The sequence below is a fragment of the Lissotriton helveticus genome, chromosome 9 (assembly GCF_964261635.1).
Source record: "Lissotriton helveticus chromosome 9, aLisHel1.1, whole genome shotgun sequence".
Taxonomy (NCBI): Eukaryota; Metazoa; Chordata; class Amphibia; order Caudata; family Salamandridae; genus Lissotriton; species Lissotriton helveticus.
This window is the reverse complement of record NC_136070.1, coordinates 1,161,769,742-1,161,788,674: the sequence shown is the minus strand read 5'-3', so window position 1 is coordinate 1,161,788,674 and position 18,933 is coordinate 1,161,769,742. Positions and strand designations below refer to the sequence as shown.

Here is an 18,933-nt window from a genome sequence, read left to right as displayed (position 1 = left end):
ATTGGCACTTTGTGTTAAACAGTATGCCTAATTTAAACTTGTATCCAATTCAACTGCATCCAAATGCAATAATGTGGCCCTTGTGGTGTTCTTTGCTTTTTGGGGCTCTTTCTACAGGTCATGTCTGAACTTTTGTTTCCAAAGCAGCCATGGACAGTTCGGCCCAGTAAGCCATTTGTACCATATAGCCAATTAAAGTAAAATGTATATTAAATGTATTTAGCATACCATTTATAAGAGCCCATTTCAGAGCTTTGTATATAAAGCCCAGGTCAAGAGCATCATTTTGTCCAAAAGTGCAGTATATATTTAAACTTAGCTTTAAAAAATTATATTTACACCTTCACTTGTATTCCTTTCTGGACAACTATAGTCCCGCACCCCCCAGCTGCCAAACCATGCCGTTGAGAAATGAAAATGAGAACGTGCTTATTAATGAAACAAATTAAAACTTGATCTGAATGAGGAGATTCAAGCATCCACCAAGCTTTATTTCCACCAACCCGCCACACGGTTAAATCTTTGTAGGGGAAAAACAAGCCTTCAGGGTCTGTTCCTGGTTAATTTCATAGATTTCATTTTGCTTTGCATACCAGCACATGTAACACATAAAATAACACTTGAAATGTGTATATTATTTGTAAACGGTAAACCCATTGTCATGAACATGCATCAATTATTTTCTAATATTACCGCCATTCAGAATTTAACAAAAAATTTAAAAATCTTACTTTGGGAAAGTTCGACTTCTGAGTTCTTTTATGAAGATCTGACTTCCGTTCTGCACAGGTTTGACCTCCGGTATCTGCCCAGTGTCATGCTTATGCCAATTTCTTTTCTTTTTCACTAAGTAGATATAATTTCAAAATGTCAACCATTAAAAAACTTACCACCAAAAAAATCATTATGTACTGGGATCACAACATAATTCTGATATATTTCATAACGCTGACACATAATTATAGATTTCCTTTAAACACGTCACCTGAAGGAACGTTACGGTTTGGAAAATATAACTCCAAATGATAAACTCACACATGATTTTAACTGATATTACATACACCAGTCACAGCTATGACATCCTGGATGACATCCTTCCTTGGAATTATCTTCTAAGATTGAAATAATAGTAATGGACCAGTTTAGTTATTACTGTTGATTTCTCTATTAAAAAAATATGGCCTGCAGCGAACTCCAAACCATGCTTTGCAAAGTACGTTTATAGCTTATCTTTACAAGTTCAAAACTATCAAAATTTGCAAACATGGATCATGTATATTTTTAGCTTTCTAATTCACTAATAGGGCAACTTTTATTTTGGTGCCTGGAGTCTATTTTCAGTCCCAGATCGACCCTGCATACAATCGTAGTGGTAAGGCTGGAGTACCATTGTCAATATGTAGATGTTTTTTTGAAGGAAAGTTTTCAAATTTCAGAAAATATTTTAGTAAATGAGCAATTTTTGAGGATCTCAGTAACTGAGGTCATAAATAATTCTGCAATCTATATAGATTATTATCAGGGCCTCTGGAATTATGCAGGAAGTTGACTAAATTATGCATCAAGAAAAGGCATGTTATGCTGCGCAATGCAGCACATTATCTGATAATATTCCTTCATCATTTTGTCATTTTTGCACTTGTTAACTCTGTCTCGACATAAGTAGCGCCTCATTGTTAGGAGCTTATTAACCCTCAAACAAAGCAATAAGTAACAGCAAGGTTACCAGTCAACCTTTGCAAAATCCTTGCACTGTGCAGCAATATGCTTTGCTGAGTTTTTAGCAACTATTGAACCGTTTGAGCTAGAAGCATAGCGAAGAATTCTCTGAGTGCGATGGCATTTACATTTCTAATAAAGAAAGAGAAGTTCAAACTGATATATGGCCTTGTTAGGCAAAGGGACTTGTACTCTCTTAGGTATAGGCAACCAATTCAAGGAGTCAAGAGCGGCCACAGAGGAAGAATGGCATAGAAGGGACAATGCCACTATAGTAGCTGCAGACTGGATAAGGAACACGCACTTTACGAGACAGTTCGAATACATAATATAATAAATGGATAAAAAAGCTTGGTGAAGTTACATTCACAAGCAATAATCTATTCAGAGACTTAGGGCCAGATGTAGGTAATTCTATTTTACCACTTCTCAAATACCGAATTTTACCGATTCCGTATTTAAGAAGTGGTAAAATAGAGGGGGGGGATGTAGGTATTTCAGAATCGGTAAATACCGAATCATTAAGATTCGGTATTTACCGATTCTGTAAATACCGATTCGGTAATGCCCATTGATTCCTATGGGCATTGAAGCCCATAGGAATCAATGGGCATTACCGAATTGGTATTTACAGATTCGGTAAATACCGTTTCCAGCAAGGGTGCAGGGGGTGTCACTTTGACACCCTCTAGCACCCCAAATACAGGCATGTGTGCCATGTGGCACACAGACATGCCCTAAGGGCATGTCTGTCTGTCACATGGCATAGGTGTGCATGCACACATGTGCATGCACACCTGGATTCGGTATTTTACCACCCAATTGGATTGGGTGGTAAAATACCGAATCTGTAAGGCCTTTGGGACTCAGAAGAGTCCCACCTACATCTGGCAGTTACCGAATCGGTAAAAATACCGATTCTGTATTCTACCGAATCAGTAAATTTACCGAATCGGTAAAATTGGCCCCCTACATCACTAATACTCATTTACCGGTCGGTAACGGCCGAAATCGGCAACGGCCGAAATCGGCCGATACCGGTCGGTAGATGGCCTCCTACATCTGGCCCAATATCTGTTGTTAGGAGACCCACAGGTCATAGCAATGAATTTAACTCGAAAGCCAAGTGTGGAAAACACCAACCAGTTGCGGCTTAATGTTCTCCCATCTGTGGTGTAAATGATGACGCATGATTTCACATTTGTGTGAAATATAGGATGTCATCTGTGACATCATATCTGAGGTCATCCAGAAGGATTCATGACTGCCTACGTCACAATAAACAACGGATGTCCTTTCATTTTCAGTTTCGGTTCTCTTCATCTGAAGTTTAAGGCAATAATTATTTTCATAAATGTCATTATGCACTATAGTTACTGATCTTAAACCATAACCTTTGAGAACTAAAGTTTGGTTATTAGAATTTCTTTATATAAATAAGTTCGAGTTATTTGCCTGTATTGCTGCCTCCAAGCCTTCAGCCTTGTCGGGAGGCTCAAAGCAGAAAGCATTATTTTTATTTTCCATTCACTACACCTAGTCCCCTGTACTCAGATCACTCTAGAACCGCACTCATGTATAGGACCTTACTGTATGAACATAACATTCCTTAAAAAAGGCTTTTAAGTGAACATGTTCCCCATTGGGCGCTGGCAATCTTAAGATCACCCTGAAGTCTAGCCCTACTGTATTTACATGTCAAACATATTTGGATGTAAAAGGGGCTTTGTGCATAAATCTCACAGTGAACCAAAGCAGTCCACTGGGCAGCACAAAAAATTACAAATGAAATAAAATTAAAATAAGATAATATATATATAAAGAGTTTAAAAGAAACTTTAAAAGAAAAAGTAGAACTCAGTATTTTGGACCTAGGTCTCAAATTTTATTGTACATCTAGGATTAAATGAGGACATACATTCCACTTCCTGATTCACAGAGTCGGTATCAACTGAATTTTAGGATTGTACTGTGAATTGATGGTTGAGGGAAATATATCAATTTTACATATGCTGATAAAACAAGTTTAGGCTTGGGCATTGGAAAGAAGTAATATCATGAGGGGGGTAGGCAAAATGTACAGAACGGTCACAAACGCATAGCTTTGTGGGTGCTCATTAACAATGTAACTAAATGTATGGTGGAAATGGAATGAAAAAACCCCAAATTTCATGGAAGAGGTGGTTGTATCAAAGAAAAAAGCTAATAAGCGCCAGAAGAAACATGGTACTGCACATTTCAACCTGATTTACTCATGCAGGTTTTCAACCCAAAGGAATGTTGAGGTTGCTTTTTGGTGTCATCCAGAACTCAACTAGGAATATTTAGTCTGGGTTGAGACTGGCGATTAATTTACAAAACACGTAGCATGGAGGAAAGCATAACACTGCAGAAAATTGGTCAACTTTGGGAGATGGCCAGGAGCCCGGAGGTGGGGGATATTGAGGGTCAGCAAACAAGATGAGGAAAAGAAGGAGGTCTACAGTTCTTATATTGGTTGGTGGAGAGTTTGCTTGTTAGGAAGCCAAAGATGTGGCCTGTTTGGTTACTGATATGTTTTGAAACAGGTCCTGCTAATGATCGAGATATTGGAGTAATTGACAGCCGCACAAGGGTAGGTGGGGAAAGGAGTGAGTGAATGTGTTTGTATGTGCATTTTACATGTTTTATAACAATATTGCTATGGTAGAGTTTTTAAAAAAATATGAAGATGCTTTGCAAATCACTTCATTAACCAATGCCAATATTGTAAATAGTTATAATGTAAATATCCACTATATAAAATATAAAAACTATCTAACTCTTTGGGTATGGTATACAGTACTCCACAAATTACAAATTCATAACCTCTCAGCCCTTCACACGCTGCGTTCAACTTTCTGCAATTTAGCATCAAGTGGTTCACTACAACACTATTGTTCTACATGGATCGCATTAGATAAAAGTTGTTCCTCCTAATATAAAAATTAACTCTATAGATCCTTGAAGCTAGGCATAGGCTAAGTCAAACACCTTAAATAAAATTATTAACACCTAAAATGTACAACATAATACAGCATTACCCTGATAACTGTATGTAAATCAGTAGAGCATTCATGTGACAGCAAGAAACTTTATATCTTAAAGTTGTGCATGTTGTTACCAATATTGAAAGAAGAGACCCTGAAAGTGTGGAGTTACCCAATAAAGGTCCTTATCACAAAAGTAAACGTACACATTTGTGTAAGTTTACTCTTTTTTGGGATTCACAACCAAACAATTTAATAGTAACTTTATGGCTGTGGAGACTCCGTAGTTATGACAGAGAACTCTGCACATAAAAAGATAGGTCTGTCATATCTTTATATGTGCGGGGTTCTCCTACCCGACTGCTGAGTCTCCACAGTCGTAAAGTTATTATTAAATCTCAGATTTGTGAATATTGAAAAAAAGTGAACTTACACAAATATGTACACTTACCAAATATCTGTCATTTAATATGTCACAAGTATTGTAATATGTGGGGTCATAAACCAGACGCAGTTCATGGCGGGGGGATTGTCAACATCAAATGTGTAGGTTTGCTTCAATTTTTCAATAGTCTAAAGGAAGTGATTGGTATCCTTAACAAATGATGGTAGTTCCTGGGCAATGGGCTACATGTGTAGGTCAAAAAAACAATAGCTGCATCACTGCCAGAGGTGATGGGAAGGCCAGGATTGCACATTTTTTTGATTTGTTGGAAGCATATAATATCTCCCAAGTCTTCGTTTAGGATGAACAAGTACATGTACTGTAATTGATAAGAAAGTTGGCCCGCCTCTTGCTAATCATTTTGATCTTGTGGACCATTTGCTATTTGATTTGAAGATTTTCCCTGTGGAGCATGCCTAAAAGAAAAACTACTGCACCCCAGATAAAACCTCTGGATGTACCCTTTAAAATCATTGCATCCAGATGGACTGAATATCACTGATAATACTACCTCAGGCTGCATTTTTTGTTTACTTTCTTAATAACTGGTGATGTTTGATGATTCTGCATGAACATTTTGCAAAAATGTATCTAATTTGGGTTTATGCCAAGTTTAATGAAGACCCATCAAGCGGTGGACCAAAAAAATGGGGAGTCGAGAAAGAGAATTTTTCCATTTTCACTCCCATAGAACTTTTTGCTTTTTGATACCGAAAAAAATTGTGGTCAGAATTGTACCAAACTTGGCCTAAAAGAAGACGATGTGACTGCTTTTTTGTAAACTTTCTGAGTGATTGTTGAGAAATTAGGTTTGCAAAAGTGATTTTGTAGGCATCAAATTAAGCCAGGTTGTCAATGAAGATAGAGACATTTGGACCGCTAATTAGCAAATGGTTGAAAACCTGAATTCACAGACCATTCACGGACCAAATTTGTTTGTTTAAAATACATACATCCTTCTGGACGAGGGAGTTTTTTCTTTCTTCATCTATTTCTGAATTGCAAACCAAACGTTGGGACCAGGAACCTCAAGTGTTTTGAGAAAAGTTTAGCTTGCAGCTGCTATTACAGAACACATCAAAAGAATAACAGTTGCTCCTTTCTGGAAAGATTTTAAGCCTATTTCTATCCTAGGCAAAGTATTATAATTATAAAGGAAAAAAAATGATTATACAGTTAATTTTATTCACTGTATCAAGTTCTTTTTAGTAAATCATGTCACATTGCAAGTGCTCCAAAAAAGACGCCATAAAGGTGAATAGTGACTTTTGTGAAAAGTTGTGCATTGGTGCGCTACACAAATTATATATACAACATATGCACATACATATGTCAGTAGGCGCTGATAAAGCTACAGATTCACAGCAAGATTCAAAATCAGAGTACAATGTGAACGTCAAAATAGATCATATCAGTCCACTAGTCAAACTGTCGATGTTTCGACCCTATAGAAAGTGATTTATCCAAGGTCATCATCATGACAAAATTAGAAGTAGCAACCAGAGCATAGGAAATAAATCACCTTATTGAATTTGACATAATTGTTGAATCAATTAATGTAGCATACAGATCCCACCGAGAGGTTGAGCTACTGCACCAATCAACTTACAGTCAAATAACTTTATACAGTGAATAAAATTAACTGTTTATTAATCACAACTAATTGCTTTATGATTATAATACCTTGTCTAGGAGATTTAGGCTTAAAATAAGGAACAATTGTCTTTCTTTTGTATTGATCAGCCCAGGGTTGCCCAATCATAGTTGTTTCATTACAGAGCACAGTCCCACACATCCTAAACAACAAATGTGAGGAAGCCAGCAGTGGAAGCATCCCCTGACACCCTGCTTAGTTGAGTGGAGGGCTAGGGGGCCAAAGGGGTTCCTCAGTTTAGAATATAAACAAGCATTTGCAATGCAATAGTTCTCGCATTTGCACAACTTAAAGCTATAGCCGTTATAAACATGGAAGCGGGTGCCTTGCTGAAAGACGTGTACATAAAACTTATGCGCATGGCGACCCATGAAGCGGTTGCCATGGTAATAAACAAAAACATAAAAGCGGGCGCCATTCTAAACATAAAGCGCGGTGCCAATGTACATAAAAGTTATGAGCGTGCAAAGAAACATGAAAGCACAGCACCTGTGTTCATACAAGTTATGCGTGCAGGGTGCCATGGTGATAAAATAAACAGCGCAAGGTACTAGGAACAGGAATTCACACAACACAGTAACACTAGCAGGAAATAAAATTAAACAAGTAGTCCCCAAGACACAAACACCTACAATTGTAAGGAAACTGTAGTTGGGCGGTGCTCCTCTGCTTAAACCGGAAGTGATATATCTGGAGCATCAACCAATAAGGAGCCAGGAAGTAAAAGCTAGGCAGGAGTGAACCAATTGCAAGCAGCAGGCGGGATTACTCTTCATATAGCGATTACAGCAGGTCTTGCAGACAGTGCATGCGCGCTACCTAGGTTCAACCAAAAAATTACAAACTGGCTACAGAATTTATGGCTTCTGAGTCTGTGTTCATGTCTCCCAGCTGCACATGAACATAGGTCAAGGGTCTACAAATGAATGGCAAGGAGTCCTGGACTCATGAGACCAGAATCAGAACCGTATGCCAGGCTCTATGGCCAACCCTGCAGTGAGCACCTGTAGTAGGCTGCCCATAGCAAGTTGGAGATGACAGGTTGGATGCAGGGTATGGCCAATGTCTGTAGGGTGTGGCTGAATTCCTGAGCAGGGCAAGTTACTTCTTCAGTATCCTGGCATTTCCATCTAATTTCAAACCACCAGTTGGATGTTAATAGGTTTTGCACCCAATGTTTTTAACCCACACAATTTCCTCTAGGTAATATCTGAAGGAATCTGTCAAGACAAACAATTCAGAGATGGGGGTACAATGGGTAAAAGTCGTTTGAATATTATTCCCAACTGTTCCAAATTTTAGCAGGAAAAGATGGAATCAGGCATAAAGAACACATGGGAAATACTACTACCTGGTGAACACCATATATCAAGTGAGCAGATTTGCACCCAGAAATGAAATGTTAATTTAGAGTGCAGATAATGGACCAATCTAGGCCTTAGCAGTGAAACAAACACGAAGGGCCAGATGTACGACTATATTTTGCGGTCGCAAATGCAAGATTGGCCCATTTGCTTTGGCAAACAAGGGTCTTGGCATATACAAACGCTATTTTGTGAATCACTGACTCGCAAAATAGCGTTAGCGACTCTCGCTATTAGGAAGGGGCGTCCCTTTCTAATAGCGAGTTTCAATGCAATGTACTACTGTTTTGCGACCGCATTTGCAGCGGCAAAACACTCGCAGTTTACCACCTACTTTAAGCAGGTGGTAAACCACTTGCAAACGGGAAGGGGTCCCCAGGTGACCCCTTCCTTTTTGTGAATGTGTGCGAATGTTAAATTTGTTAAGAGCAGGCACTGCCTGCTCTTAACAAATTTAACAAACGTTTCATTTTTTCTTTTTAAAATGCAGTCCGTTTTCCATTAAGGAAAACGAGCTGCATTTAAAAAAACTGCTTTATTAAAAAAGCAGTCACAGACATGGTGGTCTACTGCCCCTCCGATCCTGTGAGTGCTGGCCATTCCTAATGGGTTGCACATAGCACCTGGCTCATGAATATTCATAAGGCAGGCAATTTGAGACCCCATTGGGAATCACTAACAGTATTGCGAGTCGCAAAGTGATGCAATTTGTGAGTCACAAAATGTTTGGGTCGTACATCTGGCCCGAAGTGTAGTTTTACACATGTTTATCTCTTCATCATTAGAAAACAATCCTGGCACACAGCTTCCCGGGACAGAATTGTCAATCTGATGGATAGAACTGCTAGCATCATGGAATCATCTGCCATCACATTACTCACTTTCAATGGAATTAGCTACAAGAAGGGTATTTGACATTGTGAATACTGGAACAAGGATTGTGGTGGCATAGAGCCGAACACTACAAAGCGCCTGCTGTGTGCTCTTGCACTTATGTTCATATGCCCCACACAGTATATTTGGTATCATTTAGGGAGGCTCTTGGTTTTAATTTATTATGTCTGGAAAAAACTGATTCTGCTGAAGAGTATGAGTTGCTTAAATAAGGTCTCTAAAAATGATTTAATGAATAAAACATTTCATTCATACTAGAGTAAAGTCTCATTATATTAAATAAATGCATGCTTCTGCTTCAGAGAAAGCAGAATCTCTGCCAAGGTATTACCCTGAAGATCATTCCTCCCGTTCTATATTTTTTTTTAATTAATCACACAGTAGTGTTGAACATGCGCCCAGCATTCCTAAGAATACACTTTAAAAACTACGTCTGAATAATCTAGGGTCATTCATCATACGGAGGAGTTTCTGATTTATGATTTTAAATCATATTGTCACAGAAGAACTTTTATACTGCAGCAGAGGGAATAGGATGGAATTATTTTAAAAATTGTACATTTTGTAGTCTCATTGAAATGTACATACTACATTCACTGAGTATTCTGCCACTTGAATCCAATTCATTCAATAGACGCGAACCAAAAACTACAATTCCTAGAATGCATGACCTGCATGTGCTGTTGAATGAGAGCCAAAGAGGAGAAATATTTAGACAATGGGGCACTAAGTGAACTGGTAAATGTAATCTTACTGACGACGATTAGGATGCTATTATTTAAAAGTTGCAAACATTGAGCCAAAACGCCTTAGGCAACTTTATTTGGAAAGGTTCAACTATATCAAAAGAGTTATCTTAAAAACACTTGCTCTGGTGCACTTGAACACCTCTCCCTTACAACATTTCATTGGGCAGGTAGGTCTTTGTCAGGGTCTCTCCTACAGGTAAAGGTGTTCAAGGGCATCAGGGCAACCTACCCTAAGCAGACATGAGGGACAGAAAAATGTGTTAGCATAAACATGTATCGAAAATAAGTGTTTTTTTTGTTGTTTTTTTTTAGAGTTTTATATAGCGCAAACTAGACCCGAAGAAATCAGGTATCCGATCGCTTTACATGAGCAGTTTCGTTACAGATGGACACATTCATATTTGTTAGCCACGGGGAGATTAAGTGATTTGCCCAGAATCACAGGATGTTGAGCATGGATGCCGAGACTCAAACCTGATTCCCCAGCTTCGAGGTCTACCGCTCTAGCCATAAGGCTACATCCTCTTCCCTGTGTCCTCATTAGGATAGGGAATATGTTCCCATCAAAGTATGGAGATAATTATAAACATCACCCAACTACAAGAAACATTAGTGCTTGCAAATCAACTTTGAGATTAATCAATGTGGCTGCTTTTTCCACTGTCATTAATACCCATGGCCAAGGTTTTGTTTTGTATATTTACCAGGTTATAGGAACACATCCTTCACTAGATGCCCACAATACTGTCCCCATGAATAACACCAGTGTTCTATCTCAATAGAAAATATGTTATTCCGAACCCTTACATTGCTGCCTGCAGGACAGGCTCAATAGATTTTCTAAATTGATTATACTGAGGACATGTGTAGATCTAAACAAGAATAGTAATTAATTGAGCTTTTCCGTGTATTCGAAAACAGGCATGCATAGAGAGCACTGGCCTCCACATCAAAGTCTATCTAAGAAAATGTGCTCCCTTGTGTATAGTGATAACATTAAACTAATTCAATGACACAGCTCTAGCCTTGATCACTGTATGCACCATAGTGATTGGGGTTAACACAGTGGGAGCACTCCTCTGGCAGCTTATCTAGAGGCCAGCACAAGACCACTTACTATAGCGTTATCTTATCACCAGCGTAGTTGTATGAAAGCTTACCAGAGGACAAGGGTGTAGTAGCAAAGTAGGAGTCACTGAATCAGTGAGGAAGTGTGGCTCACTGGTTAGAGGCGGCAGACCCGAGAGCAGAGGACGGCCCGGGACCAGGGTTCGATTCCCGGCGCGGCAGGTTTCTGGACCAGGGTCAGCGGACTCGATAATTCTCTCGCCTCGGTGCCCACTCTGATCAGCGTTCACACTCGGCAACTCTGGGCATTAGCTTGCCTCATCTTCACTAACGGCCCCACCAGACCGCCGGGGATGCCTGGTCTCACCCTGGAGATACCCATTAAGGGACCATCTCTCAGGGAAGCCAGGAAGGGTTTCGCAGCGGTCGAAGCGCCTTGGGACCCTACGGGTAAGTAGTGCGCTATATAAATGCCTATACATTTACATACATACATACATTTACATACAGGAAAGGTTTTATTGTTGTTTCTTATACGTCACCACTTTTTTGCATTACAGTCGCTACAGCAAGTCAGTTCAAGCAGCATCACTTCCCTCTGAACACTCATTACAGTCATAGATTCTAGGTTCATAGGTTTCTTCTGTTTTGGTCCTTGATCGTGAACTAATCTGTCATAAGGGGGATGAAATGTCAAATTGTTTGCTTTTCCTCTTTACTTCGCTGACTCTACACAGACCATATTTTTTAACACACTTTGCAACCCCGTTCCTTAATATTTAAGAAAGATACTCAAACCTGGAGTAAAATTTCTAGTGTCCTCAAATGGAGCCCTTTGTAACCTCGAAGACCTCATATTAGCTCTTTTAGAACAAAATATTCAACCAATTACCTCAGGCCCAAAGGGTTTTGTATTTGGGGAGAATAGCAGTCCTGTAAGTCCATCACCAGAATCATAAGTCTGCTGACAGTTATTAGAATTACATTTCACCAAGGAGATTTAAAAAACTACAACGCCAAAAAGATTACCAGTCAGGTCCCACCTATCTGTCCCAAAGGTTTGGAAGATACACCCCCTCTCGATCGCTCAGGTCCTCCAACCTGAACCTACTGGTGGTCCCCAGATTCAGACTCTCAACCAAAGGTGGAAAATCTTTAGGTTTCTTGGGAGCCAGAGCCTGGAACAAGCTCCCCACCCAGATGCGCCTGATCCCTTCAGAAAACCTGTTTCGTAAGGCTCTCAAAACCTGGATTTTTAATGCATCTGACACCTTCGTCCTAACACTTATTTAACTTAACATTATTTAGTTCAGCCCCCTCTCCTCCCTCCCCTCACTAGTCGCCCGTACATTTCCCTTCTCCCCTCCTCTGTCACACTTTTACCACTAGCGCCAAGATGCTCCTTTGGAGTGTAAGTCGCGCTCTATAAAAAACCAGTGCAAACTACCAACAACAGGAACAATGGTATCAACCACAGGAATACCCACAAGAACATCAATCCCCTTTTTTAGAGGGCAGCCAGTGGAGACCACCCAGAGGAAGAGGCCGAGGGTCATGGAACAACCGCCCCAATCGAGGCAACCAACAACAGAATTGGGACAACGGGAGACAGCAGGGCAACACCCCCAAGCAAGTACGTTTCCAGCAAGAAGACCACGGGGAGAGGAGCACGAGGAGGAAGACGTACAGGTGGTAACCAGGGCACCTGAGAGAAGTGATCCCATCATAAATTTATCTAAATACACACTCACTGAAGATGAAAGAAAGATACTCTGCAAAGGCCTTTCCTTTGTTCCTACCTCCTATCCAAATACATTCAACATACAAACTGAACTCACCAGGTTCTTCAGGAAACTGAGGCTGAAATTCTTCTTTAAAAACAAACCTACTCCAGCTATGACTGCCTTCACCAATCTGCGACCACCGTCCACTTTTATGCCTTCAATGGCTTCAGTCGCCCATGAGATACTAACTTATGAAAGTGTGGTCATGAGAGATGTCTTCAAAACCATCAACAAAAAACAATACGTGAAACAGAACATCAGTGGTGGTGAGAGGAACGCCCTCCAATCATTGAAAAACAATAAATCTGTGGTAATCAAGCCGGCGGACAAGGGGGGCTCTATAGTCATACTGGATGTGGACGACTACAAAACTGAGATCCAATCCCAACTCACTGACGGGGTCAGCTATAGACCGGTGGCAAGGGACCCTACCAGGGAAGTACGTAAAGACATTGTGACTATCACATCACAAGCATTAGAAATGGGATTTCTGTCGAAGAAAGAGTTCGAGTACCTTAATGTGAATCACCCCAGGACACCTACTATATACGTACTACCTAAGGTACACAAGAGCCTCAGCAAGCCACCTGGACGACCCATCATATCAGGATGTGGATCACTGATTGAACCACTTTGCAAGTATGTTGATGTTTTCTTAAAGCCCCTAGCGGAAGCCACCCCGACTTATTTAAGAGACACCATGCAAGTCATCAACCTTTTCGACCAGAAACCATTCAGTAAACAGAACCAGATTCTTGTGACCATGGACATCGTCTCGCTGTATACCAGCATTCCGCAGAGACCGGCCCTAGACTGCATGAGGAGAATACTTAATAGACAGGAACAACCTACACCAGTCCCTACCGAGTTCCTGATCGAATTACTTGAAATTGCAATGACCAAAAACTTTTTCATCTTCCAAAACACCTACTACATACAGAGTAAAGGAGTAGCCATGGGCGCTGCCTTTGCACCGGACCTAGCTATTCTCTATATGTCTGAATTTGAGCAAGACTGCATCCTATCACCAGGCAACCCACACAGGGAGATGATAACAACTTGGCACCGTTACATCGACGATGTGATAATGATATGGACTGGTGATGAAGACATCCTCCGAGCTTTCTTAATTTGGCTTAATAACCAATCCTTGGACATCAAATTCACGATGCATATGGATAAAGAGTCGATTGATTTCCTCGACATAAGCATCAAGGAGAAAGATGGATATTTATACACCACTCTCTTCCGCAAACCATCAGAGAGAAATTCTCTCCTACGCTACTCCAGCCACCACACGAGGGGTTTGAGAGACAACCTACCCTTTGGGCAGTTTTTGCGCCTTCGAAGGAATTGCTCACAAAAAGAAGATTTCTTTAAGGAATCAGATGAACTCATCAACCGTCTGATTGACAGAGGCTATCCAAAACGCCTAGTGAAGCGATCCCGCAAGAGAGCCTGGTTTCAGGATCGATCAACTCTACTTGAAACCAAGAAACGAGCATCGTCATTTGAACGCATGATATGCGTAACAACATTCTGCACCCAGAGTAACACTATAAGAAAAAGTGTCAACAAACATTGGGGCCTGGTGGCAGACATCCTTGAGGTGCCGGAACCTCCAATGCACGCCTTTAAAAAAGCGAGAAACGTCAGAGACATGGTGGTACGATCCTTGCTTGAAACCCCACAGGCACCCACGATCCAGAGCTTATGGAAGTTACCTGAAATTGTTGGACACTTCAAATGCACCTCCTGCAAAGCATGCCCTATGTGCTGGGAGACCAAACAAATTCAATACAATAACTTCACTATCAATCTCAAGTCGCTGACCAACTGCAACACCAGTGGAGTGATCTACGCAATTCTGTGCCCCTGTGACCTCATGTATATAGGCCAAACTATACAAAAGGTTAAAAACCGCATTTTTCAGCACTGCAGCAGAATCCGGTGCTCCACAACCGGGGCCCCCTTGGTGGAACATTTCAAAGAAAGGAATCATACACCTGAATCTCTATGCTGGCTAGTGATAGAGAAAGTCTGCTTGGGACCACGGGGAGGCAACTTGACCTCCATCCTTAACACCAGAGAGTGCAAGTGGATGCAAAAATTTCAAACCATAAGGAGAGGACTGAATGAACTCGAGGCGAACTTTTCTCAGATGGCCAGTTTATGTCCAGAATGAACACTCTGTGTCATCATAGACTCTTAATTCCTTTCACACAGCCATCTCCTCATCTCCTCAATATAGATTACTCTCCATTGCTTTAGCTGAAAAGTGGGCACTTTTACATAAATCCTACAACAATTTATGGCCCTTTTAAATTGCTCTGGGTTTTTTGCAACGACCTCTCACACGTTACTTGTATATTCATGAATGACCACTTAATTCTGTTGTGGAGGCCATGCTCCATCCACCACCGCCCGCTCAATGTACCAAAACTATGCATATTTGAATGTGTTCTGATTCTAGACATATGCGATTTTATAAGATACATTGTGTGAAGTTGCACACTTTTTTAACGTACGTAATGACAATGAGGGTCCATATGCGTATGTTGAAACCTTGCCTTGTTTAACTCTCGATATGGTATGAGGTCATAAGCATAAATCATTTGAATACATGTGCCTTGTAATACATTACATATTGATGAGTGTAATTATGACTGCTCGCCGAATCCTATTCTGTGTCAAAGCATCTGCCATTAATTGATTTACACGGGGCTGCCGTGAGGCTTTCTACTGTGACAACCGTTCTGGGTGTTTACAGTTCCTCCCTTGCAGTCTTCATTACCAACTTGTTTCAGAGTAGACGCTCCCTTGACTTTCAGTATGGTTCCGCCCTACCTCCGCGCTGATTGGCTGTCTGAGACGAGCCTTTTTTCATCTTACCGACATCCAGCGGCTGCACCGCGAGTCTTCACTCGGATACAGCGCGCAGCTGGAACGGGAATCTAGCCATTGCGGTCCCGTCCTAAGGTGAGAATCTAACCCCTCCTGACCACATAACTAACTCTTCTCGCGAACTGTGCCAATCTATGCCCTTGTCCGGCATGTTTCAATGCGCTACCTTTCTTTTCTCACAGCTAAGGAGCACTTGTGATCCCCGTGAATGAGGGATGTGCCCACAGCGTTTTCCGAGTACAACGTTTAAGTAAGTCCCGGTCTGTTCGACCACTCACCCTCTGGCAGTTGGTTATTCACTAGCACCTTGACGCCGATTTATAATTTATTATTGTTTCAGATAAACTGTGGGAGCTGTACCATGGCCCCTTTTTAGACGGCACAGACGTCGACCGTTTATTGATGTAGGTAATACCACATCCCTGATCTCGCATATTCCTTTGTAAATAAACGCACAATCATTGTTATATATTAAATTAAGTGTTTACCTTGCCCCCTAGGCTCTCCCCCCCCCCTATCCTGATGAAGACCCCAACATGAGGCTGAAAGCAACCCTTTAGCGTATTCCAGGGGTCGAAACGTAGAACTACGCTTTGCTTACTTCACACCATAGGACTGAAATAAGAGATGGTGCCTCGCCCTCTATGTGTGATGATTATTTGGAACCTTTGCTAATTGATTTGAGTGTAAAGGCTTCTTAATTGCGAAATGATGCCACTAAAATGTCACCACACCTTTACCGTGTCCCACTCACTTCACTCACCCCTTCCCCTCTCACTGAGAGCACTGTTTTGAACTTTCGAATGTAATGAATTTACAATTACATGTTTACTATGTCGTTATAATGAATTTTTGGCAGCAATTGGATTGAAACTTTGCTAAAATAAATGCCAAAATATTTTGAATTGAACTGTCTGAATCAAATATTCTTCAGTTAAATTCACAACGAAGCTATTGATTGTGTGAACATTGATTATTTGAATAATTGGCTTTCTATAAGCCCAATTGGAATTTTTCAACTCTGACCAACCCCATTTTCTGTAATGCTTCACTGACCCAGGTCTGGAGTTCGTAAGGGCTAACCCCTTTTTGTACTCACACTATAAAAAACCCTATCATATCATATCATATCATTGCCAGAGTGGCGCAATGATTAAAGATGTGAATCACATCAGCTTGGCACTACTCACATTTCACACTTTCTGCTAGTTGAATATGTAGGTATGTATACTTATTATTAGTATTATCATCACGATCATCATAATAACTTCATTGATTGATTGTTCATTGAAAACCTACATCAAATCATAGAGTTTCTTTCTTCTCCAACTAACAGTCAACACTGTACAAAAAGACGGACTATACATTCGAGAAAAAACAAGATTTGATTTTCTTTCTAATTTTCTAAAGATTCAGTTCTACATGAAAAAAATATGGGTGGACATTTCAGATAATGGCTCTCCTCTCACACTTCTTTTGTTTTCTTACCTTTAATTTGTGCTGAAACGCGAAAAATACTGCAGTTAATATTGCACAACTTTTTGTGCTTACAATTGGTCCACTACCTACACAAATCGTATAGGTTATGCATGCAGCTTTGAAAGTTATTCTCTTCTGGAAGAAGAGCTGCTGAAGGTGATTGAATACATATTCAAAGTTTTTATTTTGAACAACGTTATCACTACTGCTTTCTGAATACTATGTAGAAGATTAAATGTAACAATGAACTGTGAAACACAGAGTTATTGAAAATACTGTTTTTCAAATGTATTGATCCCCCAATTCTTTTGGCTAAATAGAGGCAGCAAACTTAGCAGTCAGATCTTCTTACCCATATCTATAATAATTCACCCAGCACAGCTCTGAATGATCATTTTGGTTTAACATGCATTGCAAATAGTTTCCTGCATGACTTTTCCATGTATTTTGTTCAAAAGGTGTATTTACTAGTATTTCGGACACCTTCTCCATATCTCAAACGGTAGATCAGAACTTAGACCTACAGTCTAGTATCCTACAATCTCAGGTAGCTTTCTCTTTTAAACTTGTTGCAGAATTGCCAATCGCACACATTTTCTAGATCAATTTATATGGGTATGATTATTTAAAGAAAAGGAGTATAGGAGAATAAACATTTGACCACTTCCTAAACATACCTACCACTGAAAAGTAGAGAAAATTAGAAAAAAATCTGGATATTTAGAACTTTCAGTATAATACACAAAATTGGAATGGACTTCTTCTCTAATGATATTGTCTAATAATATTTGGAATACATCTGGCAGATCAAAATTACAACAGAGTAGAATGTTTTATGACAAAACAGGAATATTGTTGTGTCAGATACTCCTAGATCATACAAAGACCCAGACAAAAGGTTTTCTTTAAAATATTGGGGGTGTCTAAATTTTACTAACAAACCACTCAGAAATTCTTATAAGAAAATGATCACGGGTCATGTTATTCCTCTTGCCTAATACAACATTTTAATATGATTCATCATTGCTGCCCAGATCCTCCTCATCTTGGGTGGAAATTTCAAATTTGATATTACAACCTGATGAGCTGCAGTGTGTATAGGCAGAGCCTAAACTCTAATATTTTTTTATGTCATGTTAATAAAGAAAATAATTAAAATAAGAAAACTTGAAATACCTTTCAGATTTTAGCATAACCTTTCATACCTCACTCACCATGTTTTAACTATCATTGTTCAAACATTTCTCCAAACTATTTATCAGAATACCAACTTCAGGAGGTTAAAGGAAAGCCAATGGAGATCACTGAGTTATGAGAGCACTAAGGTTGCGTAACATTGCTACAGATAGTAACCAGGTTGCAGCATGTGACTGAGATTATAAGACTGCCCGAGAACACTTGTATAGTCCTGAGATATTATATAAAGTGCTCATCTGAGAGGGAATTAGAGTTTTAACTACTATTTCAACAGCTTCCCAGGGTATAAAAGTGTGCACTCTTGAGAAGATAGAAAGTATTCCGTTTTTCATTTCCTTCAAAGGTGTTTTGATCTGTTTGTTCATGCTCAGGTATGGATCTATTGTCAAAGTGAGATATTGTGTGAAATAGCCAATGTTGCTTATTCCACATCAAAGCAGAGGAGCTGTATCTACAGAAGAAATGTTTTGGTGCAATCCTTGTCAAGTAGGAGCAGCTGCTGAAAGTATCTGAAATTCTGGTATTTTAAGCATATCTGGATGCGTTTCAGAATGCAGGTTATCTCCATAGTGCCAACTGTCAGACATATGTATTGGTTCAGAGATGCCTATCTGATTCCTTGTAATATCTTTCATCTTTGTGCACAGATGTAACATTGTGGCGTATAG

At 40.0% G+C, this 18,933-nt stretch overlaps 1 protein-coding gene across 2 annotated transcripts in view; it reads right to left on the bottom strand.

Annotated features, from left to right (window-relative positions):
• The window catches only part of PHF2 (PHD finger protein 2), a 506,159-nt gene that overhangs the window by 187,643 nt on the left and 299,583 nt on the right, over window positions 1–18,933 (bottom strand). For both annotated transcript variants that reach the window (XM_078661615.1, XM_078661616.1), the window contains exon 3: window positions 732–846. In XM_078661615.1, the coding sequence (XP_078517741.1) occupies window positions 732–846 (115 nt within the window). The remainder of the gene's footprint in view (window positions 1–731; window positions 847–18,933) is intronic.